The following is a 27,227-nucleotide window of genomic DNA, read 5'->3' as shown; positions in this document are numbered from 1 at the left end:
GAAACATAGAAATAGTACACAATCCTTAGCTGTATTGGCTTCATACATACGGGCACTGTGTCATGTTTAGACAAGGTAACATTTGGATCTACTTGAGTATTTTGTTCTTTGTAGTAACAACCCCTAGAATCATTTCTTTTAGTTCATAAAAGGCTACAGTATATTTCATTTTCTTTAGTCACTCTACTGTGGAAGATGCTACCAGAAATTACTTCTGCCTTATAATTGTTGGCCAACCATTCCCTATTGCTTCCCCTTGCATGTGTGAGAAAGAGAATTTTTCTCTCATCTCTGAGACCCAGATTCTCCTTGTAAGTGAGGCCATGTAATGTTGTCTCTCTGTCTCTGGCCTACTTCAGTCACACTAATGTCCAGCAGCTCCCATAAATGTCAAGGTTTAATTTTTTTATGCCTTCATAGTTTTCTGTATGAACCCTCTTTCCCTTTATCCACTCATCAGTTGATGGAAACTTAATTTCATTTATTGGCTACTGTAACTAGTGATGCAATGAATAAGAGTAAGCTATCTCTCCAGACAGATTTCATTTTATACATTTAGCTGTGTAACCAGCATGTCAATTGCTGGATCCTATGGTGGGCACATTCTCTATACTTGATTTTAAGGAACAGAAGGAAAGAAAGCAAAAGGCCTAAGAGTAGTCTTGAGAAAGCTTAAATGTGGCTACATTAGAGCTACATACTTAGAAGTTTTAAGATACACTTTCTTGTGCTGCATAGATGATATCTACCTCCTCACAAGATATAGGATAGCAGGCTATGGACCAGTACAGAGGTAAGATTCTATACAGATGCTCTTTGGATCTAAAACTAAGAAGAACATCATACAAGGGAAGATTAGACAGGGGAAACACCCTAGTGCTATCAGATGACCACATTTCTTCTACAGATCTTACAGGCTTTATACTCCAGGGACCTAAGGCCATCACACTGAATCTTCTTTGAAAATAATGGCTTTATTTACCATGAAATCACCCTCCTCCCTGCTAAGTAAATAATTAAGGACTTTCTTGTTAAATTTACATTAATAGGCCTATCCTCAAATTTTAGTTGAAGAACAGTTTCATCATCACAACTTTTCCTTATAGCTCAGTGCTTTGGTTTATTTTTTCAGTTGAGCGCACGCGCACGTGTGTATGTGTGTGTGTGTGTGTGTGTGTGTGTGTGTGTGTGTGTGTGTGTGCATGTGTGTGTGTCTGTGGCATGCACCACAGTGCACTGCACATGTAGAGGTCATGAGAGGATTCTTTATTAGTCCTTGCCTTCTACCTTGTTTGAAAGTGGGTCTCTTGTTTGCCATGTTATATGTCAGGCTATCTGAACCATAAGCGCTTGGAAATTTTCCTGTTTTCTCCTCTTATCTCTCCTTATGAACACTGGCATCACAGATGGGCACTACTGCATCAGGCTCCATGTTAGTTCTGTTGCTCCAAACTCAGATCCTTATCTCTATTGCCTCTGTGGCAAACCCTTTATCCACTGTGCCATCTCCTCAGACCAGCTTTGGTTAATCTTGTTAATAAGTTTAATATATGGAAGATGGCTACATTTCAGAGAGTACATCCAGATGAGCTCCATTTAAAGCAATGATATATACTGGCTCTTTTGATCCTTATAGTGACCCGCAAATCAGCTGTATGGTTTCCTCACCATTGAAAGAAAAAGACTGACCACTGAGCAAATTCTAAAAGGCAGAGCCATGAGTTGCCACCCTGCTCCAAGGCTGCTAATCTAAGGCCCCCCCAATCTTTTTTTACCAATATATTTTATTAACAACTTATTAACCAAGCATATATCACTCATTTTTTACACATATCATTTTTGTTTTTTAATATATTTTATTAATTTATTCATATTACATCTAAATTGTTATCCCATTCCTTGTATCCTCCCATTCCTCCCTCCCTCCCATTTTCCCCTTACTCCCCTCCTTTATCTTAACAGTGTTGTTTCAACTCATGCCAGCCCACTTGAGAGCAGAGAGACCTCTGAGGTCATGTCTTATCATTCCATGCTTTTCTTTACATTGTCAGTACAGAATTAGAAACACAGCTCCAATGCGAAAATATTCATATATCTGCATAATGGATACTGAAAAGTTTAAATAATTTCCTATTGAACAGAATGAAATCGGAGTCTTTGCAGTTATTTGGTTATCAAATTAGGTCACAGAGACCAAAAAACTAGTATCTGGAGGTTTGATGTCTGTTGTCTATATTCATTAGGTTAACAGGATAATTGTCACTTCTCTGCTTTGTTCTGCATCAACATACCTGAAACACAAATGGAATTTTTATCCAAATGATGTAAATGCAATCATTTATGAACTTTCATGGACACTAACCTAGAATGATTCTGGAGGACAATTGAAAATGTTCCTGGAAATTCCGTGCAAGTATGAGTAGCCTCAGAAATGTATTTACTGTAATATTGTCTCAGTGGAACCAGCCACCGACATCTTAATCCATGTAGCAGCATTTTCCATAGCCTTTTCTTCCTGTTAACCTATGAAAGTTTCAGTGAGTGCTCAGTGTGGCAGAAGCTACAGCATGTATGCAGAGGGTTAGACCTACTGCTTCATTACCAAGACCTGCATCTGCTGGAGCCAGCGCTGGAAGGACTAGCTGTGAGTCATTCTATTAACATAGGATGTGTAGACCAAAATACTTAAGCTGAAAACCACCATCAGAACTTTTTTCCTATTCGACACCCTGATGGCAGACATGTGTTACTCTCCATCTCTCAGAACCCATAGACTATACAGCACCAGCTGAACCGCAGTGGAAACAGTGGCCTTAGAGTGACAATGGTAGGTCTGTGTAGGCTGATGGCCACCTTTGGATGATAGTGGGAATACGATGGGTTTTGGCATAGCGATACACAGGAATCCTTGCTGTATGTGCAAGCAAGTCCGTGGTATTATTAGTATTAGTACTATTGTTGTTATTGCTGCTGTTGCTGTTGTTGTTGTTTATTCACATTACATCCCTATTTTAATACCATTGGTTCTTATCTTCCTGTTGCCCCCTCCCTCGTTTTCTGCCCTATTCCCCTCCCCTAGACCTGTGACGGGGTGAGGGAGGAGGGTCCTCCTCCCTCAAACTCTCTGACTCCCACCTGGCTGACCTTGTCCTGTGCTCAGTCTGAAGTGGCTTTGTGCTCCCTCCCTCACTTCTGATTGCCCATGAAGAGACTCCCTACTCAAAGGTTTGCCTGAGGCCATCTAAAGGCACCCTCAGTCGCCATAGCCACTTACTCCTGAGGTTCTTCTCTACCCACCCACCCCCACTTGAATAGAAGACCACACCTACAATGCCACCAACCAACTTAATCACAGCTGCAGAGACAGCAAATGCAGCTCAGAGACAAATTCAGTGCCTAAAAATTGTGGGATATGTTTTCTAAAGTCAGTAGTTACTCTTTTTTAATTAACTGCTTTTCTAGGAGATACCTTCATTATAAACTCTTCTTAGAAGAATTGAAGAAAGAACTACTTCTCTAAAATGAATCTGTCCCTTCAGTGCTATTTATTGTATAAAATTTACACATATTTATATATGCATAGTATATAATGCTTGCTTTATGTGCGATAAGGCCACTTGCAAACTCGTGGATAGTATGAGTTCAATTTAACTTGTTTTGTTTGCCATCAGGATTCTCCCTTTTCCAGTTTTTAACTGATAAACTGATGGACTGTGTATGATGTTCCTCTATACACAAACATTATGTCATATCTACATAAACACAGCTATTTCCTAAATTGTTCATCGTTTTATGGAGTAAAAATATTCAAGAGTCATTTTTAGCTTATTAAAACATGTAGAATGCTATCATCCTGAGTCACAATACAATCACATGTCAGACACTCATTTCTTCCTACTATACATTACGGCCTATTCACTCCTCTGGATTCTCCCCAGCTTTGCTACCCAACATCCCACTCACAAAGTCAATTTTCTTAGAGTTTACATATGAGTGAGATCAAAGGGTACTTTTGCGTATCTCCATCTATGTTGTCCCAAATGATGAGGTTTCTTTCATCCTTTTTATGACTAGATAGTATCCCATAGTGTAGTACATTTCTTTATTCAGTCCTTCGTTGATGGACAATTTGCCTATTATGAGTACTGCTACAATAAGTGAGGAGTTCAATGGTCTCTTCAATAATATGGCGCCATTTTCTTTGTCTCTAGAGCCAGGAATTGGATTTCTGGAGCATAGGTTAGTTCTATTTTTGATATTTTGAGAAACCTGCTTATTGTTTCCTAAAAAAGCCTGATATCCATTCTTTTATTACAATATGTGTATATATATACATATATATTGTACACATATATACATACACACAGACATATACATATACATATACATATATATCCCTTTTGCCACATCTTAGCACTTGTCTTTTTTACACTTTGATAGTAGCTATTCTACGTATAAAGAAGCCCCATATCACCATGGTCTTGGTTGCTCTCTGCCAGGATCAGTGATATTGCCTATTTTCCCACATACCTGTTGACAAGATGGCTCATTTTAAACACATTATCTTATGTGGGAATATTTGTTTCTAAGAGCTGCTTGAAACACAGTAGTGAGATTCCAGTTCCGTTTAGAAAATCAGTACAGACGTCTACTTGGAATACTAATGGCTTTAATGAAGATGCAGCATCTTGCAAACAAATGATTATATTTGCACAGGAGAAGATAAATAAAGCCCTAATTAACAAATTACTATTTTTATTAGATATTCTACATTTTAACCGGGACAAGTGACAGTTTTGTGTATAGTTTAAAGAACACAGTTTCTTATTCTATATTTAACCAGAGCAACTGTAACAACAATGCGTGTGCAGCACAGTGTGTGTTCACCTTGAATTACTGGACTATATACCTAAGATCCTCAAAGTTTCGTCATTCTTTAGAGCACCATACCTGGAACACCTGGAACAGCTGCAGGCCTGATGAAAGTCTTGAGGTGGTACCACACTGTTAGGAACGTATGCATGTGATTTTTAAAAATGATGTGTTGTCTGATCTAGACTAAGCAGCTACCCTTGTTATTCACATGGACCATTTCACAGCTCACCTCTTCTTTACTCTAACTTTGTTATGAAGATGATAGAATCTACCAGCTGCTCATCACAGACCAGGATTCCTCAGTAGCAACAGCACTGTTGCCATGAGGCTAGACCATCCTTGGAGGTCAGTCTTGTGCACTGTAGAATGTAAAGAACCCTCCATAGCTTCAACCTCCTAGTTGCTAGAAGCCCCAGTCAATGGGTAATCAAAAATGCCTCCAGATGGTACCAAATGTAAGATGCCCTGCCCTTCCAGAGTGGAGCAAATCATCCTTTTAAAGAAGCACTTGCATGGAAGGTATGAGTTGCATTATAAGTCCATCACAATATTTTAAAAATAAGAATAGGTAAATCCACAGATAATCAGATAAAAAGGGAAATCAAAATACAACTCTGAATAAAAATTAAAACAAAGAAAATCTTAATGATTCTTTAAATAATGGCACTCTTTACACCACATAGTTAGTGAGCCTAACCCTCAAAGAATATTTGACTGGAAACAGTAGCTGTTGAGTAGCTGCTAATGGAGAAAATATAAAGAGAAGTTATGAAGACAATAGAATACACCTTGAACCGCACAGGCACTTTTGCAAAGGCATATCCACAAAATCTTTCCCAGCAATAATCTAACAGTATGAAATACAGTGTTTTTTTAAAAAGCACAGTTTACAGTGCCTATCAAGGTTGAAAAGTAGGGGTTTTGAGAGCCACATTAGCTTTTGAAAGCATTAATGCAGTTGGACTTTCACACATAAAGGTTCACTGCCTGAAAATGGAATGCAGCAGGTATTATAAAATACAAACTTTAAATAATCACTGTGGCCCTACTTCCTGCCATGTGTCCAGAGAGCTTTGCTCTTAAATTATGTGGAATGAGGATTAGACACAATATGATGACTTTTGGAGAAGACGTATATTAGTTCTGAAGAAAATGGCAACATTGTTCTGCTTTTTAAAATAAAAATCCACGTTTGATCATTTAATCTGCTCTGGTGTTTAGTTTCCATCCTGTTCTTACTTCAGTGTGTTTAACTTATGTGTTCAAGTCTAATGTCTCAAGTAACACAGAAGGATTTCCTGGAGACAAGACTCATTAGACATATTTAAAATATGTATACTCTGCCCAGAACTACTCAGAAGGCATTTCTATTAAAAAAAAAGTCTTAGAACCACTTAATCTAACATTAATATTAATTTACTTAATGGCTATAAAAATATATTATGTCAAAATCTTTCACAGCAAATATGAAATGTGCAAGATATATTAATAATGCATCTCTTTTTGCAGAGGTGAATAATAGAACAGAGAAAGTTAGATGGGATGTCGTCTTTTCTACAGTGGCAGCAGAGGGCTGATCAGAGTGGCTGAACTACCATAGGGTCTAGCTAGGTTATGTAACTGGTGAACTAGAAGAAAAAATGGTTCAGTGAAACGTGGTGATATTAGCTGTGGGCAGTATCATCTATAAACCTCACAAGCTATGAAAAATAACATGGATGGAAGACTGTGTCATCCCTGTATTGTATGACTGCACAGAATCCTGCACATTGGAAACAATCTGTTTGGTGTCTTAATTTTCCATGACAAGAAGTCGGCTTAGTGGGTAAATTCTCCTTGTGGATGAGGTGTGGTGCGTTTTTACTATGAGTGGGTAATAGCTTCTGTTTATTAAACAGAGAGTTGTATAGGGCTTTGTCCTTCCAGACGAGTACTAAAGTTTTCTGTGAAAGTTTTTAAACAGTTTTTTAACCCCAACAGCTGTTCTTAAGCATAGTTACAAATAAGTTAAATATTAGCTGACTTAAAACCTTGTATGAGAAAAACATTTTTTTTTTGTGCACACAGGAGATAAGTACGTGCAGGTGTTAATAACATGTTTATGTACATCCTCTTGCCCACACATGCATGCCTGAGATGGTCTGCAAGTTGTCCCTGATCTGAGGACTGGACTGATATTTTTTTCTCTTCCTTTACTTTCCTGATATCATCTCATGCTGAATGTTTGACTGAATTTGTATGTATGGCGATAAAAGTTAGGTCTAAATATAATTTTCTGTCTTAAGGTTCTATTACAGTCAACCTTAGGCACACAGTTGATTGTTTCTGCTACTTTCCTGTTATTAACCTTTCCAATCGCTGATGGAAACTGTTGACCAAATTCGCCTGCGGGGAAGTCCCATGGTTTCCACAACAGAGCACAGAACATGTCGGCATAGAACTTTACAATTCACAAATACATCTGCACATCTCATTTGAATCTGATGAAATTGTGGAAGGAAAGCATAGCTTTCCCTCTCCACCCCAAAGCCAGATAGGAACTCCAGACCCGGACTCCCATCTGTGCCTTTGATTTTTGTGCCATCTCTTCCTACACCTCTCCATCATGCCATACCTAAGCATGGAAAAGATCCGGAAGTTACCCTCGGATCATGTGGGAAATGGAAAGAAAAAAGCACCCTTCACTTGCCCATCCTGCCAAATTCTCGGCAGCACGCTGGTCTGGCTTTAGTGAAGTGTTCACCTTCGGCCACATGCTGGGAATGAAAACACACTCCAGTTTGACCTGGAGCATCTTGTCCGTAATCTGATCTCTGGCTAATGCTGGCATCAAGGAACCCAAAGCCTGGACAACTCTGTAGCACAAAGCTTGGGACTGTTGTCTAAGTTCCTGTAAAATGAGCCTCCTTTCAAAATATTTCAACTGTACAGTGTCTGGAGAAAGTTTATCTCTTTGGGTAAAAAGGATCAGAAAATGGATTTGTGCACTGGGCGCCTCTGTCACATGCCCCTATAGGACCAGTCTTCATGCACAGATACTGTTTAGAAACCGATGCATAGCAAATAAATATTACTGGAGAATCTTGGAGACCTGAGATGCCTCCAATGCTATAGCTCCCATAATGTTGCACTGAATTTTATTTACTCATACCTTTAATGGCACTAAGTTAACCACAGCGTGCCTGGGTGAGAAAGCTTCTGACCTCACGGTGCCCATAGTTCAATGGAAGTGAGGCCCAGGACAATACATTGAGAAACAGGTTGGTATGTGTACAAGATACTGTAGAGGGCTTACACACACAATGAAGGGACATTACCAGTGACATCTTGAAGTTTTGCCTTTTGGTAGGGAAACTCTCTGATTAGGAGAACCCATGTTTATGCTTGGTTTCTTTATTTTATTTTATTAATTTATTCACATTACATCTCAATGGTTATCCTCTCCCTTGTATCCTCCCATTCCTCCCTCCATCCCATTTTCCCCTTACTCCCCTCCCCTATGACTGTGACTGAGGGGGACCTCCTCCCCCATATATGCTCATAGGGTATCAAGTCTCTTCTTGGTAGCTTGATATCCTTCCTCTGAGTGCCACCAGGTCTCCCCATTCAGGAGGCACCAGAGTTCATGCGAAAGTCAGTCCCCACTCTCCACTCAACTGTGGAGAATGTCCTGTCCATTGGCTAGATCTGGGTAGGGATTTGAAGTTTATGGCCTGTATTATGCTTGGTTTCTAATAGTTAGTAGTAGCACTGCCTCTTATACCCTGATATGTTCCAAGTCAGTTGATAAATTTGTTGATCACCTATTATTATGAGGTAAGAAAAGAAAGACTAGGGAGTTGAAGGTGAGAGAGACACTGGGCAAAGAAGGTCTTGGGAAGGCAGAGAAGCCCCAGGGTCTGTCCAAGAACACATCAGTAAGCAAGCACAGAGGCCGGAGTTACTGGAGAAAGATGAAGCAGAAGTGCACACAGAAACATTTTAAAACACTCACCACCAATTGTCTAGTGTTCATTCTGCTTGTTGGAAAAATTATGTGAAAGCTGCCCTACCATGGGGTTTTCTGTGCATCCTGTACACATACAAATGTGCTTTAAAAAAAAGCATTTGGTTGAGGAATGGTGTTTTTATCACACTGTTATCTAGAAATACATGATTTTAATGTGTCAGCATAGCCATCTTAGGTCAGATGGCTAGCATCATGTGGCAGTATCTCCCAGTCTTGATTTTTTTCACAAAAGTTAAGACAGGAAACTATCTGTCCTGCACCATAGCGTGAACAAGTGGAAGTACACACACACTGCCTCACACAGGAGTTCCAACATCTGCTCCAAGTCCATTCCTGATGGAGTGTCATGTTCTGTGAAGGAAAGGATAAACATATGTAGGCCCTGGCCCCCACAGTGTGAAATGAGAACAGGAGGATGGAAGAGTGACTGTGCAGAATACGTACATCTTCTGTAAGGAGAGAGCAGAGGGAGGCTTCGGCATTCCCTGAACCCAGCATTGGTAGTGCAGACCCCCTGGGAAGAGGGCAATTGATCTCTAAAACTTAAGCAAAAGCACAAACAACTGCTTTGTCCTTCCATGAAAATGTGGATAAATTATCCGAGAGAGTCCTGTCAGATCTTCCATGGAAATGGCAAAACAAGTATGTAACCACAGAATATTTGAAGATGGGAAAGAAAAAACGTGCAATTCCACTTCTTTTCGGGTCTCCTATTTCTTAAGCAGATCTTGGTCCTTAAGAGATAAACAGAGGCGTTCTCAAACCCAGTGGCTTGTAGCACTTTTCTCCTGCAGCTCTTTAAAGTACCACTATATTTTCATGTAGAATAGAGGAACTCCAGATTCTTAAAAAGAAAAGGAGTGTCCAAAATGTGTCACAGTGGAGCCATTTGTGTTTCTCGTTGGTCAGACTCTCCCTTCGTACAGCATTCCACACCTATCTCGCTGTTAGGTATAAATATTTGAGTCTGTTCCTATAAGGTAATTGCCAACTCAGTCCAAATGTGGTTTGTCTGAGTAACTACCTACAAAGAGATGAAATCACCTGTCTCATAGTCCAAAACTTCATAGATATTTTTATTATCACTTTTAATCTCAAAATTCTTCAATCACTGTCTGTCCTCAGTCTTCTTAAGAAGTTGCCTCTCTCCTCAGGCCACTCGACTGTCCCTAATCTAATCTGATTGTAACCTCATTGTTACTCATATGTATCTGGTCCCTCAATGCTCATGATCTTCTCAATGCCCTAATTTTCTTCTGGTCTTACATTGCTTGGAGATTCTCAGAAGTGAGCAAACTCTTCCAGACTGGACATGTGTTGAAAAATATCCTCACCTTGTTCTCTCTGAGTGAGATACTGGAAAGGCCCCATGACTAGGAGAGAACACTGGCGACGCAGGGGCGAGCTGCCCCCTGGGCTAGTTGCCTGCGTGCTTCTCATTTGGCACTGAAGCAGGACGTAGGCTCTGTGGTCCATGTGGTGATGGAGGATGGGATGTGGAGGAAAGAGAGCTTAGGGAAGAGTTGCCAGCAAGTGTGCGGCACTTCTCAAATGTTCCTTTCGTAGATTCAGAAAAATTGGTTCAAAACAAGATGAGGCCAAGGAATGTTGTATAGAAAACACTTGGCTCTGTGCTTGCTCAGAACAGCAGATCTTTAGAGCTTCATGCCTCACAGGATTTCAGAGTTGTGTAGGTGTCTCCTTATGAGACAAGGCCCTTGTATAGGATCAGAAACATCCATTCCTTATTAGCTGATACTGGAGGTTTTTAGGTGAATATTTTATAAAGATGTGCAAGTGTATCATGAGTATTTCGCTTGGGCTAAATGAATTTTCATTAAACTCAGAAGAATAGCTTGGTAGTTAAGTTTTCATCTACACAGTTTTTTTTTCTTTCCAACACAATGCACAATAAAAATAGATTGCTTTTCGGTGAGGATTTGGGGTGGATGCTGTTTTTTTTTTTTTTCCTAGAAACTTGAACTTTTTGGCTTGAAATAGAGAAATGTGGTTCATGATATAGAGAATCTTGTTTCTTCTGCCTATATGCTTCCTAAACTGATTTCAGTTTTTGCATAAAAACATAAGAGAGAACTAGTGACTCTTAACCATAATTCAATGGAAGCAGAACAAACACCGGGTGAGATGAGTAGCCCTGCGGGTCAGTCACTTAGCACTGGTGCCATCAGAAGTTGCTCTAGCCCGCCTTGTAGTGAATGCAAGCTCGCCCTGGTAATGCAAGCCCTGGGAAACCTGAGTGGGGGAATGGGAGGTAGTCTGGGAGGAGATAAAGAGAAAAAAGTCACACTGCACATGCTTCCAACCGGCCATGTCTTTACAGCAATTCATCATTAGTTGTTGGGTGCGAGTTCCTTTTCCAGGAAGACCAGAGGAAACACAAGGGGTCAGTTCCTCCCTTTCATAATACCCCTTCAACTTAAGCATTCAGGGCTTGCAGATGCTGAGGCAGGCACAACCTTCTCTGGCTCCCATTCAGAGGCAGTTTTTCCATATAGGTTGGTACCCGGCTTGGGGGGACATAGCCACATAGCTACTGTGGCTAGGAATGGGGTCTTTATGACTATGGAATTGGCATCAGCCATTCTTGGAAGCAAAGGTTACTAGATAAAACCTGAGGATCATAAAGACAGTTGGTAGGAGAATTGAGATTCAACCCATCTCAGAGAAATGTACCAACTCTTTATCATCTGTATATTAGAGCTGTGGTAGTGACTATATGACAGCTGTGATGGAAACTATGTATTTGATGAGATTGGAAGTGCTTCCAAAGGAAGAAGTTAAAACTGGTTTACACCATAACTGCCATCCGTGTGGTGCCTGCTAGGGCACTGCCAAATGAGAATTCCACGACCACATGAATATATGAGCATACTACATTTGTTTGTAAGCAGTCAGGATACCAAAGTCATTGCATGCATGACAGCCATGCCCTGAACTTTAGAGGCTTCCTTCCATGAGATTCCTGCTATGGACATTTTTGTACCACATGACATGTTCTAGAGAAATGCTTATAACTGATCATGGAAATCTTAGGTTTCAGAAGTATAAAAGGCAAGGCATCCTCGGGTAAGTGTTACACTGGGACAGAAACACAATGAGAACATTCATTTGGTTTGAAAGTCGAATCCAGGTTGTAAGCCGTGGCCTACTCGTCTTTCTTCTCTACTCAACTCCATGCTATTCACAGCTACAGTGCATTGTTTACGGCTCCACTTCAAGTCACAGGAGCCCGAGGGTGGCAGTGGTCCCTCTTTCCAGTCCAGTACTCTGAACCCGTCGGTGGCAACACGCAGACTTAGAAAACGGAAGCAGAATAGCTAGGTTCTTTTCCTTGCCTGTGGCATAGGCTGGCTCTGCCTGTACACGTCATATTTCCAGTATTCTCATCAGGGTTGAGCATGCAGAGTGGCTGCTGCACATTAGCAGGTGCAGCCTTGAAGCTGGAAGAAACAAAGACAGGTGTTGCCCATCCAGTGCATCCTGACCAAAAGGAAACATGGGCTGTGGAGGGGTGGGGTCCTCCTGCATCCCTGGGACCATGTGACTAGCCTTATAACTATGCACATTGTCCCATCCAGATGTTTATCCTTAGCATTCAAGGTGTTTTGTTCAATATGATTTTTTTCTTCTCGTTCAGGGGCATTGAACCTAAGGTCTTGTATCTGCTATATAAGCATTCTACCACTGGCCTAAATCCTCAGCTCTGCTGGCATCCAGACAAAACAGCAAAAGGCTGGGACTTGCTGCCCAATGTCATTACCTCTTTCATTACAATAAAGAAAGAAAGAAATTCAGCTTCTAATGCTGGGCCAAACAATACAAAACTGGAAACTTTATTTTGAATTTGATTACTTCTTATGATTTACTATAATAGATTATCTACGAAATGTCATATTAACCCCTGTCACTCTCATAAACATTTCCATTGTTAGCTTGTTTTTGTAATCAATGGTTCCTACAGAAGACATGTAGAAATGTATATTTCCCCCTCAGAGACACAGTGCTATCTCTCTCTCTCTCTCTCTCTCTCTCTCTCTCTCTCTCTCTCTCTCTCTCTCTCTCCCCCCCCCCGTGTGTGTGTCTTTCTCTCTGTCTCTCTGTCTCTGTCTCTGTCTCTCTCTCTCTCTGTTTCTCTGTCTCTCTCTCTCTCTGTCTCTGTCTCTCTCTCTCTCTCTCTCTCTCTCTCTCTCTCTCTCTCTCTGTGTGTGTGTGTGTGTGTGTGTGTGTGTGTGTGTGTGTGTGTGTGTGTCCCTCCTTCTGCCACCCTCTCCTTTAGCAGCAGGTTTCTGGTTTGTTTTTCATAGTTTCCATTAGAAAAGATGCCGTGTTCTGTACCTGAGCCAGCGACTGAGGTGCATTTCATGTCCTCACTCAGCTGTCTCTTGTGTTTCTGTGTTGAGGGCCTCACATTGCCCACTGTTGCTCATCACTGACTATGTTCACACAGTGCTGCATGTCTGTTTTCTGTTTTTAAACAGAAGAAATAATGACTACCTAGTTTGAAAGGCTCTTTGGGATTATGGGTTTGGTTAATATCCTCTAAAAACAATTTCAAAAAAACTGTAGTAGAAGATTATAAATGAGTTTTTATGTGATTGCATCCCCTGGTGCTTTGAAATGAAAACACAATAAAGAATGTAAAAGCGCTTGGTCAGAAAAGCTAATCCTGAGTTGATGCCATTTACATTTAGATTTAAAGAACTTGGTCTATTTATTCTTTCAAACTTTACTGCAGCTTTTAAATTGAGAAAACATGGAAATTAAAAGCCCTAGTGTGGTCATATACATTTTCAAAAGTTATAGTGCCTAAGTTCAGTTGACTTCCGAGAATACTAACTGTGATAAACATAAGGTACTGGCAAATGCAGTTAGTTATGTTTAATGAAACAACTTTATTGCTGTAATTACTAATAATCTAATAATGGTTATCTAATATGTGATACATGTAGAGGGAATTGCGGTCATCAGAGTGTAATAATGTCCCTGCTGTGCCTTGAGATCTGTGACTACACAAATATACATTACATACAAGACAGCCCCTGACATGCGATGGTTCAAGTTAACAATTCGTTTCTTTGCTTTATGAAAACAGAAGCAATATGCATTCAGCAGACATCACAGTTGTGGTGTTTATTTATTTAATGATGCCAGGGGTAAAAACCAAGGCTTTGCATGTGCTAAGCAAGATCTTGGTCACTAAAGAGCATTCCCAGGCCGTCTAGTCCCAATTTTGAATTTTGTTCTTTTCTTAGGTTTGCACCGTGCAATTCAGTCCACTCTGTGAGCTGGGCAGTGACAGCAATTTACAGCTTCTACTCAGCCATGCAATCATAGGCAGAAGCGAGCAACAGTCTGCAGTGTGCTTTGCTGCTGAGCTGGGATGTTTAGTAGGTTAGGTGCATTCCATGTATTTTTACTCTCTTGACAATGATTTTACCAGGACATTTATCAGGACTTGCAACTCCATTGCAGGTTGAGGAACATCTGTAGCGGTACAGTCAATTCCCACCTTTTATGGGGAATAGAAAATAAAGCAGTATATCATAGTGGAAAGCTCTTCTACTCAGAAACCAGACCTTGGTTCTATTCCCAGATGGTCCATGTGACTAACAAAGCATCTATTTCTTCCATCACGACGTGAGGAATTCAGATAAATGTCTTTAGGGAGCTTTCCAAACCCCAAATTCTAGGACTCTGTGAGCTACAATTCTACTTCAAATGACAACTGGCCCTCAGCCCACAACATGGGATGCCTTTTACTACGGTTGGAGTAGTGGGAGGCCTGCTGAGCCCCTGGCAGCAGCTCCTGGCCAGGGTGTGGTGAGCTACGAAAACCCAGCCCGATGGGGGAAGAGCTGGGTCAGGACACATTTGCCCTCTCCCCTTCTCAATCGCGGTGCAATTGCAAGCCTTAAGCCATGAGGAGATAGATGGTGCAGGTCTGTTTGGACATGTGCAGACTGCTGTCTTACAGTGCATACGAGTGGAGTGTGCTTACATATACCTGGGGTTCTTGGTTCCCAGCCAACCTATATTTCTTTTATTAAGTACAAACTGGAAGACTGAGGAATTGGAGACAGCATTTGAATGATGGTGCCCTTACCATTTCTTTACTTTTTCTTCTTTTCTTTCCAAGGATTCTATTTGTAAATTAATCAGTTATGTATGTGTATGTGCACACACACACGTTTTTATACGAGGAGGTACGTGTGTGTATGCTCAAAGGCACATGTACATGTATGCATGTGCCTTTGGAGGCCATAGGTGAACTTCCTGTGTCATTCTTCAGATGCCATCTGCTTTACTGTTTGGACCAAGTCTCTCACTGAGAGTTGGAGTTTACCTACCTCCATCTCCTTAGATTTTGGAATCAAAGTGCCTGCCGCCAACCAAATCAAAATTGCACTGCAGGCTGAACTCAGGTTCTCATGCTTGCATGGAAAGCACTTTACTGGCTGAGTTATCTCCGCAGTCCCTCAACCCGTTTTAATCTACTGCAAACATTGAGGGAATCACCCTCAAAGCAGTCGTGAGGGCTAGTGATGTAGCTCAATGTAGAGTGTTTGCGTAACGTCCTAGGTTTTAGGTTTCGCTCAAGGAAAACAAAAGCAAAACTCCATCAGGACTGAAAATTGAGCCTTCTTTTTCTTCTAAAGCTGCTGTCACTTTCTTTAGGAAGAGAATTTGTTTAATGGAGCAAGTATGATTTGAGTTTTACTAATTAGACAATAAATGTATTTTAATGATCTAACACTCATCCTAAGTTATGGGAACCCAAAGAGTAACTAGAGCATATTCGTGTCACCCGCTATCTAGTGTCATCTATCCCTAACCACAGCACCTGCCTAGAAACCCAGACCTACCCAAGAGAGTCCATAGGCTGGGCGTGGCTGGCCTTTACTAATGGAAGCAAATGTAGAAGGGAAGAAAGGCACTGTGAAACTAAGAGAGTGACTGTATGGGGTATGGAAAAGGCCAGAAAGTAGCTTAGTGGGAAAGAGACTCAGAGACTATCCTAGCAAAAAGTCTCTTAGCAAACTAGGCCCTGCTCTCTGCAAAGAAACTATGCACAAGAATTGACTGTTTCTGTGTTGTGTGCCCTTCAAAAATACTGCACAATTTATTTCATTTCTTCTTCTCCAACTCTACTTCTCCTATTTTTTTATTAACAAGGTCTTCCTATATAGGCCAGGGTGGCCTCAAACTCAAGACCCTGTGGCTTCTGTCTCCTAAGTGCTCGGACAATAGATATGTACCAGGGAACCCATCAAAAATATGATCCTAAAGATTTCTGAAATGGTACAGAAGTAATAAAAGAAGCCACCTGTGTTACAGTTCTCTGGAAAAATAAGATTAATAGGAGATTAGGTAGATAGATAGATGGATAGATAGATAGATAGATAGATAGATAGATAGATAGATAGATAGATAATATGTGTATGTGTATAAGACAGAGAGAGAGAGAGAGAGAGGGGGGGGGGACCTAAACGTAAGCAAGGCACTTACATTTTTATTTGCCTGTATATCTATAATCAGAAGAAAATTTCTTGTACTATTTTTAGTGTGCCTGAATTATTTTGACTGCAGAAAGATGTGTGGAATTTTGCATTTGTGACATCATGGTGGTGCTTAAAGTGTCTCAAATATTAAAGCGAGTTGGCTTTCTAGCTCTCCTATTAGGAACACTTAACCTGAACTGTCACCAGGCTACAGTAACACCATCTCAGAACTGGTAGCCAACTCACCATGATGACTCAGAATGTGTTGATCTGCTCTGGCGGTGAGTGCGTGTGCCAGTCGGCCTGGGTCGAATCCCAGACATGCCTGATGGAAGCCTTATAGCTCAGCATCCAGCTTAATTGCTCTGTCCCTTTCTATGCTCATTTATACTGTTCAAGTACTAATAATAATACCAAACTCGTGGTTTGCTACACAAATTAATTTGTTATTGCCTAGCAGCAGGTGTGTGTATCAGTAGAGGGGACATGGATTACACTAAAAACATTTACAGTGGTGATAACTGCATGCTTTTTATCGTGAAATGATATTTCAGTCTTGGCTCAAAAAAATCACTTAACTTTGACACATTTTGAGGAAAAGTGTTCATCCAGAACAGTAATATGAACATATTCAATTAGCCTACACTTTGGATAGACTAAAACCAAAACTTCAAAGCTTTAGCTAGCTTGAGGATGAGGCCAAATTTAGAAAACGAGTTTGAGAAGATGAAATAGAAAGTAACACATTGTAGAATATGCAGAACATCTGATTCACTCCACTACTTCTGTTCTGGTTAGTTTGTTACCGTCAAAAAAAAAAACTGTCCATATTTCAAGTGGTTCTTTGGCATCTTAAGATTAAAAACATTTGCAAACAAACCAGTGTTGCCCACAGCAGGCCACTCTGGAGAATTCCCTGTGAAGCTCTTTGTTGGGATTTGAGTTGTTGGATATGTTGGGTGTTCAGGGGAAGCTCGCCTGACCCATGGAATGGCATTCTTGGGCAAGTCACTTGAATTCAAGGCTCCTAGTCAGTTGACAGAGCAGCTAAACCACACAGTTCTCCTCTCTGCTTGTGCTAATCTCTGGATTGCACAACCAACCATGTCAGTCAGTAAAGGACCTTGTGCTGAGCACTGAGATAGGTAATGTGCATGATAGGAACTGTGTTTACAGGGTAACACATAAGGAAATCCTTTCAGTATTTAAGGTGAACTCTATGCATTCTTCAGTGTCATTTGGTAGGGCTTTTTTCCCCCACCAAAGTTCACTATTGCTGACTACAGTTGAGGCTCTGATACATCTGTAGAGCTTGTATAACCTCCTTATAGGGCTGGTAATCCTTAGGTGATAGAATAGAATGCCTCTGACTCATGTCTGTTTGGGTGTATCAGTTTAGTGGTATGTAAAAATATCCATATCACCATCAACTTGGACTTCTAGCAGTGATTGTGTTGTTGTGAAAAGTAGATTCTCACACTTGCAGGTTCCTGCATCTAAACACCCTATCCCTGAGCACATATCCAGACCTAGTTTCTCAGTTGGTTATGTTGGTCCATCTGATGATTACCTTGGGGGGGGGGGAGTCTTCCTTTAACTAAAGAGGAATCTTTTTCCTTTTCCCATTTCCCATTTCCCAACTGAGGAGGTAGAAGAGGATTAAGACTGAGTGGAGTGACTCAACCCCAACATTTCCATTTGCGGCTGTTGATGCTGTGGCTTGTTTGGCAGTTTTGCAATGGGCTGCCCAGTGAATACCCTCCTTCTCTAGTGTCCCTAACTTGCAAATACGTGGGTCAACTTGTATGCATTTGCCTGTTTATATTTATTCTATGTGTTTGAAAATGTTTAGGAAAAGAACTTTGATCATGGTACCTGTATGTTACTGTTGCATTTCTTTGTCATTTTTATATTTCATTCTTAGCCATATTTATAGTGGCACATGTTTTTCTCAAATATTGCTATGAATTTAAAGTGCTTTTTAATCAGAAGGCCGTTAGAGTGAAGCCAGTTTTAGTCCATTATGAGACTCTGTGCTTTTTCTTTTTTTAAGAGCTAAACTCAGAATGCACGGAGCTGTGCCTCCTTGTATTTTCCATTATTTTTTTCCTTTCAGAAAGCGTGCCATTCATTTAATACTTCATTACAGCCCAACTGCAGTATGTATACATGGCGCGCAAAATGAGCCATTTTGTTTTAAAACAGATTGCAGATGAAAGGAAACCATTCATTTCTTGCTTGCTTGCTGTAATTACTAGAGCACTAATTACTCCAAATCACTGACATGCAGGGTCAGGAAGGATGACAACAGAAACATCAAAGGAAAGACGTGCCTCACTTTACTATGACAGATTTTTTTCATATTCTCAGCCACGCTATTCTCTCTATGGCTACTGTTTCCCGGGTTTGATGGTGAGGGAAAGAAAGGAAAACATACACCCAGTCAAGATTGTTCAATGTTTACTATTATTTCGTTCGCAGTTTGACGGTGAGAACATGTATATGAGCATGACAGAGCCGAGCCAGGACTATGTGCCAGCCAGCCAGGTGGGTTAATTAATCTTCTCTGCCTTGTTTCAAATTGTAATTAAACAAATTCAAAGAGTTGCATTGCAAATGAGTAGCGCTATCAGTAACTGCCGCAATCAGGAATAATCATAATTTATAAACAAAGCATTTAAGCCTTGTTTCCAGTTAATGAGATGGAGCTGATAAAATACCAGCTTTGGCATTTGCTGAGGGATGCTCCCTCGCTTCCCCTCCAGAATGGCAAGCAGCTGTTTTGCCAGCATGAGCTTTCCTAAACAGTTGTGTTACCTTTAGGAAATAAAGTCTTTACAGGTGCAACTTATTTGTGTTTCTGACTGTGGATGAGTTGATCACGGTAAGCTACACGTGCCACCAATGGCTTCGATTATCAACTGTTTGGAGCTATTTTCAAGCCTGTATTATGTTCTTCAACAAGGTATTATAGACGGTGGCCCTAGAAGGCTGCTTTTAGGACTTTCTGGGGGACAGGGGGAGGGAGGAGCTTTTAGGTCCCAGAGCATAAACATGACTGAAATCTTTCAAGGGCACCTTTGTGTCTATTTCCTGGGAAAGGTTGACAAGGTATTTAATCATGACAAGTGACAACAGAAGTAGAATGAGAATGTAAATGGTTACATTTATAAAAGTAAATGCTTGCCTATTTATTTTTAGATACTTAAAACCGGGCCCTCTAATCCAGAGAGGGCAGTTAAAGCAAAATTATAACTGCCCTAGGCTGCCAGGGTAACGTAGAATATCAGAGCACTATAAGCAAAAATAAATAAGCGAATAAATGAGAGTAGAGAGAGTTCACGGGAGCATTTTGTGGACACGAACCTATTTTTTTTTCTTCAATAGTAAAAAATCACATTTGCCTGGAGTTTCACATACCAGCCACTGAAAGCAAACACTCCCAGGTAGTAGTTTTCAGTGCCTATTTATCTGCCCGAGTTGGTTTGATCACTGAGAGGAGAGAGGGTGCAAAGGGGCTATATACAAAAACATTTTCTTTCACGGTGGTTGACAGAAAACCCAATCTAATGCATATAATAAGAGTGCTCTCCGTGAGCAAACATCTCGGGCTTAACTAAAAACAGGCAGGCACACACCATCATGAGCTCAGCATTTATTTAGAAGTCATTATGACTACTGCCTTGTCGGCCAGACATTCTGGACACTCCACCATATTGTTCAGCCATAAAGGTCATGATGGAGTTCAAAGGCCTGCTTCCATTCTGTTAGGAAGATCAGAGTAGGAACCGCGCTGAAAGGGAAGCTTCTTTTTACATGTGGAATTTTTCCTCTCCTGAATTCATCCTGCTAAGTACCCTCCAGGACCCATAGGTAGTTCTGAATAGGACTGTTTGATTAAAAAATGAAAAATGTTACTATTAATTTGCTTCTAACCATCAATCCCAAAACTGTACTGACAAGTTTAGTATTACTATTAGATTAAAGCAACCCGGTACCATCTCTTTGGGCCTTTAGGGTTTTGAAGTGTGAGGGCTAATTGAATTTGTTTGAAACAGTAGAAACACAAACTCAATAAGTGATTACTGTTATAAGGCAGCTGCTTGCTTGCAGAGATTCATTACGTCCATCTTAAGCAGTTTTGGATAAAGAATGGCAGCTTCAGAATATATGCATCGTAGCAATTCAGCTCCTTAGATTCCTCAATTCGACTACAGTGTGGAATATTAATCCTCTACTAAAATTGAACATCCAGCATTGTTTTTCTTAATATTTCAGTCAGAAGTTCTTAAGAATGTTTCCAATACAGTGACTGTTTATAATGAAGAAATAAAGAGATCCAATATAATTTTGTGTTTTTGAAAGATATGCATGCTTTGTGAGCCAGGAGCAAGGTTTTTTTTGTTTTGTTTTGTTTTGTTTTTTCATTTAATTTACTTTTAAGGGTTTATTTTTTTAAGAAAATGCAACATGTATGAAAATGTTTTTAGAATTAGCTGTTTTTAAAAATTAGAGTATAAGATAGCACATGTCCTGGGGGTGAATACACTTCACAAATGACCCAAGCCAAATGACCTTTGCTAAACTTTACACTTTACATTCCTTTTGTTTCTTGCAATATGCTGTGTTTAAGAATTTATTACCTGGTGTTCTTTTTGGCAATTTTTATCAATGTGTCCTGTAGGTAGCCATAAATAAGATCTCAGCCACCCTGTAGGAAAGAAAAATAAGTTTTGTTCCATTTCCTACCTAACATCAAAGAGCTGCATAGTTTAGTAATCCAGGACAACTTGCCCATCGCATCACTCAACATTATAATTCCTGTTTGGTTTTCAACTCGGTGCCTGCTGTGGGACTTACAGACTACGTTGCTAAGTAGCAACATATGGAACAGTGCTGTTGCTGTGATGCTTCTGCAAGCATATAGCATAATCCTGAACTCGAGATGATTTTTATAGAAAGCCTATGCTGGAGCTGCTCCAGAAACGAAAGTACACTGTAAAAATTAATGATACTCTTTTAGACAGTCTCAAAGGGCCCCTTGCCCTATCTGCAGAGTGCATTCTCCACCTCTTAAGCTAGTGTATACAGACCCTTAAAATTTTTTGCATATGGCTTGGTAATTGATAGGCAGGTTTTAAATTGAATACACTACCCATAATAAGACTGACAAGTATGCAATAAAAGCCCATAACATTGCCACTGCACCCTGGCGCCATGCATGGAAAACTGACTATTTTCTGTTCCAACAGCTGTAACTGGTCTGGGCACTCAGGACTTCAGCTTGTTTTAAGCCTGAATTTAATCATCTTACTCTATGCAGTGCAATATTTCTTTCTGCATGTTTCTAATATCTATCTGAAGGGACGATGTTGCTGGATAGCCCATAATCTTGCAAGATCTGGCTTGTTGAACTTGAGAGAAGTTATGAAAGAGAGTAAAACGGAGAGCCAGATGAAAGGGGAGACCTCAGCCTTCCTATCATGTTTGAGTGAGATAACAGAGTTAGACTAGGAAAGAGAGGTGCAAGTACATTGAAATAAATAAGTAAACAAATAATAGTCTGGAGACCCAACATCCAACATGAAGATGCACTTGAGATTCTTCCGAAGTGAGTAGATGATGTTCTCGCCACACAAAAAGATAGGGCTCCTCTGTGATGAACGGCACATTTATCTGTTTCATTGCAGGAATCATCTTGTTATGTCTATATTGTCTAGACTGCTAGGCTAGAAAACATGGCCAGGTGATGGGAAAGAGGGCTTTCTGACTGAGCTGGATCCCACCAGGATTTTCTTAGTCTTGTCAGAACCACGTTCTGTGGAGTGCTCCTGACTGCTCGTCATGTTAAGCTCTCCTCTCTGGCTCCCAGCAGCACTTTCCACAGTTTGTTAGAGGTGCCTTAACTTAAGATGTCAGTGACCCCCCTGAATGAAGTGCATCACAGGTGTGGGTGTTACTTGGTTTCCTTTATCAGTGCCCTCTGTGGTCCTTGAGATAGTCTACCCTCTACCCTTGGGTATGCATCACTGCTTCCCACTCTTTCTTCTTCTTCAGCCATTTCAGGAACATTCCTTTTCAAATGATCTCTTCATCCTCTGCTACCTGCTGCCCACTCCCAGGGACAGCATCGTGTTCCTGGTCTCCAGACACAGGCACTTTTCTTCAGTGACAGGTCTGTGTGAAAAGATGCGGAAGGGTGGGTCCTATTTCTACAAGGAATAGTCCCGGGAAGGTAGATTTTCAAAGGTAATTCTGATATTCAGTAATAGAGAAGCTTATGTTTCATGATGGAAGTGTTTTTTTGTTTGTTTGTTTGTTTGGTTGGTTGGTTGGTTGGTTGGTGTTCTTTTGTGTCGTTTTGTTTGAGAAAATACTTCATCTCTGACCTTGGCAATGAGCACACTACTTTTTTCCCATTTGATTGTCCCACTCCCATCGCCATCCACCCTGATTCCAACGTCTAAACTGCATTAGGATTCTGTTTCAGCATCCTCCCTTCTACCTCTCTTCCTCCTTCTGCTGCCCTCCTCTATGCGGACAGGAATCCTTCCCCTAGAATGACTTGTTGCATTAACTCAGAGCCTCACACTCCATGCTAAAGGCATCCATACCTAAAGTCAATCCCTATAGTCTTCTCAGTTCGTGTTCCACTTTTCTCTCGGCCTCCTTCCAACCTCTGAACTGCATTAGAATTCTGTTTCATACCTGCTACTGACGTTTCAGGCTCTCCGACAAGTGGTAAATGCTGTGGTTTAGAGGACTGTGCCCAGAATCCAAATGCCACCTCCACGCTCTTCCACGCAGTGCTATTATTTGGAAGAAATGGCACCTTTGGGAAGTAGAACCAAGTGGGAGATCCTTAGGCCACACGGGCCACACCCATAGTGTGGACTGTGGGACTGTGGTCCCCTTTCTCCCCCTCGCAACGAGTAGCCTAAAGCAAAGGGGCTCTCAGCCATGAACGAAACTTTTGAAATTGTGAACCCAAGCAAACCTTTGCCTTTGTAAGTTAATTGCCTCAGATACTTCTTTATTGAGGAAGCTAATCAATATCATAAAACATAGTAGTCCTATGGCCACCTGCAGTCTTATCTTAATGAGCACTGACTCAAACCTTTTACAGTTCATTTTAAATACAAATAAGTATTCAGAAACATCCATACTTGTGGGGAAACTCTCCCCTAAGAGTTTCAGGTTTGGTTTCTGACTCCTCTGGGGACCTGTACCTGGTAGCAGTGCAGACTTCAATTTATCAGTTCGCCAAGATGAGGTGAACGGCCTCCAGCTTTCTGATCCTTGTACATCAAACTTCTTTATCTCCTACTAATAAAATCACCACCGAATCAGTGAGCACAGTCCTGTATTGGTGACTTCATCACTCAGGCCATATTTAATCCCAAGGAATGTTGACTCCACTCTTTTTTTTTTTTTTTTTGCCTATCATTTGCTCTTTCTTCTTCCAACCATACCATTCTGCTTTGGTCATCATCTTCATGAGTTCATCTCACCTGCTCACTTCCTTCACCATTGTGCATCTCCTCACTGTGACTAGGAGGTAGACCTCAAGGTCTTGGCAGTGTCTCCCATGTTTGATGTGGAGCAGCAAGCTTGCCCCTGTATGGCACACGGCCCACAGGGTTTTCCCTGGATGCTGTGACCTGAGAAGGCGGGATCTGCTGCTCTCCTTTCTCTCTGGGTCTCACGTACCTGTTATAATGTTTGAATAGTCAGAGTCTCCAGCGCTATTTATTGAAAGCTAAGTAAATTAATAAACATATGGTGTGTATGTGTGTTTTTGTCACGTTGATTAGCTGAGACTTCCATTCCCAAAGATTCTCAATCTTGCCTTGCGGAAATGTAGCACAACTCTATTGCAGTGGCACTATTGGTGCTACTGGATGATAAACCAGGACACATTGAATCTGAGGTGCCAGTGTCCCCTCCTCCTGGAGTCATTTCAACAACAGGACGTGCAGAGTTAATATGGTAATAAGCTAAATAATAACTGGAATTATCATCCCAGCAACTTGCTGCTGTTTATAGAAAGCAACCCAACAACAGTGGGACCACTTGGCTCTCCAAGTTCATATTTGCACCAATATTTTCTCAAATCTATTCTTAGAATTAGGTTCTAAAATTTGCAAACATGCCAATGACTCTATTTTGTAATTACATGTTTCCCTAATGAGAAAATGCTGTAGATCAGAGTACAAATGACGTATGGGGGCGGGGGAGAGGCCTAGAAAGGGATGTATTTTTAAGATTATTTTTAAAGTAAAAAAAAAATCTTTATCATGAGCCATAAATGTCCATGATCATGATATAAATTTGAACCATGGATTAGACCAATTACTTTTAGATCGATTCCTTTTGGAAATTTTTGAGGAGTAAAGTTAAGCTGACTTTTTGACCACTGGGCCAATAAAATGAGGAAGCTGAATGCATCGTGTAATCTAGTTAGCCCAACAGAGTCTGGCATCTTAACAAGGACAGACTAGTTACTCAAACCAGTCTTCAGTATAACATTCAAATGATTACTGTGCAGTCCCTGAGGTATTCATTACAGACAAAATTGCTCCTGTTGCCTCGCATACAAGCTGAGTTTTCAATGGGAAATGAAAGGATGCCTGGAAAAAATAGGCCACCTAATTAAGTTAAACTACTCTAGCATTTGGCTTGACATCTTCATTACTCAAAATTTAAAAGATGCTTCACTTGAACACACAAGTTACTATTGTTTATGTTGTTTTCTTCCTAAATTGGCTTCTTACATGGTAGTCTGTTTTTCTGCGTTATATCTTGAAATAGCTCACATAGTTCTCCCACTTTAATCGTTGCATGGATACTGAACACAGGCACCATACAAATAGATGTCTTTGAGCACATGCTCATTAAACACACGTCAGTCTTCCTGCATATTTTCTAGATCATTTATGGACCAGTATGACTAAACTTAAATTTAATATTATTATTATTAATAATTATTATTATTATTATTATTGACTGTGTTAATTACAAACGACTATCTATGTGTGAAATACCAATTTCTTAGGGGTGTAGATGGACCGTAAAATGCAGACTGAACTCCATTGGTCCCAGGGAAGTGTTGTGTTTCAACCCTGCCAGCAGAGCTATTTCAGGAACATTTTAAAACATAAACATGTGTGAAGCTCGCCATCCCTGATTGCCAGTTTCTACTCATTGACACTAATGAGGCTGCTGACAGGTTAAATGTTGTGTATCATATACATTTCCAAGCGCTGGGATTTGTGAATATAAGACTCATTTTTTACTTTCAGAAAATGAATGTTTGTTGCCGGGCATGCCTGAGCATTTCATTATAATTGTCTAATAGTCTGGTTTCTTTTTTTTTTTTCTGGCATTATGGAAATGCATCTCAGTGATAAAAATTATTTTAAAAAATGCAAAGGAATGGCACTAGTCGTAAAAGGCAGATTCCAGAATTGCCAAGTTCCAAACGGAGCTCGGCTTACTCAGTGGCAAGACATCTAGAGACGACCAGCCGTGCAGGCACTGGGATGAAGTGTGCGCAGGGAGAGCAAAGCTGACCGTCTCATGGTACCATTTGGTACATTTCTCAACAAAGTCTTTGCCTTTTCCACAATTATATTTTGAATATTGTTTTCTTTAACACATGGGGAAATACAACCTTTTGTGACAAAATGTGCCTTTAGAACATGCTATATTGGGGGGGGGCACTTATAATAAACCTGTCACCAAGGAATGCCTAAAAACATTGGCATTTCAGTCTCAGAAGAATGTGTGTTGAGTCATGACGCCTGTCTGTACCAACTCTGTTTCCAAGGCAATTAAAGTTTGCTCTAAATAATCACTAAAATCTTAACATGTCAAGTAGAAATGACTATGCTCATTTTTAATATAAGAACAATGCCAAGGCTTGAGGGTATTTTTCCACTCACCCCACGTCTCTGACACTTGCTGTTGTCCCCTCACCTGCCACCCCAAACACCTTTCAGAAGTGTCAAGTTTCCCTGAGTACTTTCAGTTCCTGGGTTTGGAGACAGAACCATCTATCCTTCCCAGAAACTCAAAGAGGTTTCACTTTAATTTTTATTTATTTCTATTATTTCCCCTATGCTTCATCTGACCTTTGTTATTTATATTTTAGATATTAAATATATTTAGTGACATTAGTTGGAGTGTGTCCTCTGTACTGCCCTAGCTGTCCATCAGTTCTGATTACTGAGCCTGTCAGCTACAAAGCCAAGTAGGTGGCCTGGCTTGGTGACTCAGCTGGGATAGGTCACCAGACCTCTGAAGGTCACGGTTTGAGACCAACAATGAAGGCTTTTCTGGATACATCTGAAAAGAACCCTTCAAGAGCTAGCTAACCCTCCTGTGAGTTCTCATTTCCTGAAATCATGAGGCAAAAGGCTTTGCAGGACATGAGGGCCAGGGCCTGGCTGCTCTGCACAGCAGCCACCTTCCGGGAAGCTGAAATTGTACTCATCCATACTGAAGAGGGAACCTGCTAAGCCCAGCCTAAGCAGGTTCCCAGCTTCTGTGTTCTTGTGAGGCCAGCTTGGTGGCTGAATAGTTGCTCACGCTGGCCTCTCTGTGGGGAGACAGTCACACAGTTGCCCTCCGTACTCACAGGCCATCTTGATCCTTTCACTTGTCATTTATTTCTTATGCACTAAAGCTGATGATGAACTGTAGCAGGACGTTTATGTTTGCTAGAAGCTTAAGTTAACATGCCCCTTCTCCATGTCCAGAATGAATTAGATTCACAACAATGAAAGTGATGGCGCGCTATCGCTTTCTGCCATTGACCTGAA

The 27,227-nt window shown here is 40.7% G+C and overlaps 1 protein-coding gene across 5 annotated transcripts in view; it reads left to right on the top strand.

Moving 5' to 3' along the window:
- Positions 1 to 27,227, top strand: part of TOX (thymocyte selection associated high mobility group box) — a 307,305-nt gene that overhangs the window by 128,932 nt on the left and 151,146 nt on the right. For 4 of the 5 annotated variants that reach the window (XM_084794550.1, XM_084794546.1, XM_084794547.1 and 1 more), the window contains exon 2: positions 18,886 to 18,951. In XM_084794550.1, coding sequence (XP_084650676.1) covers positions 18,886 to 18,951 — 66 coding nt within the window. Of the gene's footprint in view, positions 1 to 16,545; positions 16,686 to 18,885; positions 18,952 to 27,227 lie in introns of those variants that run through there. The other variant, XM_084794549.1, reaches the window with a different exon arrangement.

The sequence above is a fragment of the Acomys minous genome (assembly GCF_964271855.1).
Source record: "Acomys minous genome assembly, chromosome: 1".
NCBI lineage: Eukaryota > Metazoa > Chordata > Mammalia > Rodentia > Muridae > Acomys > Acomys minous.
The sequence above is the reverse complement of the archived record's forward strand: the minus strand, read 5'-3'. Positions and strand labels throughout refer to the sequence as shown.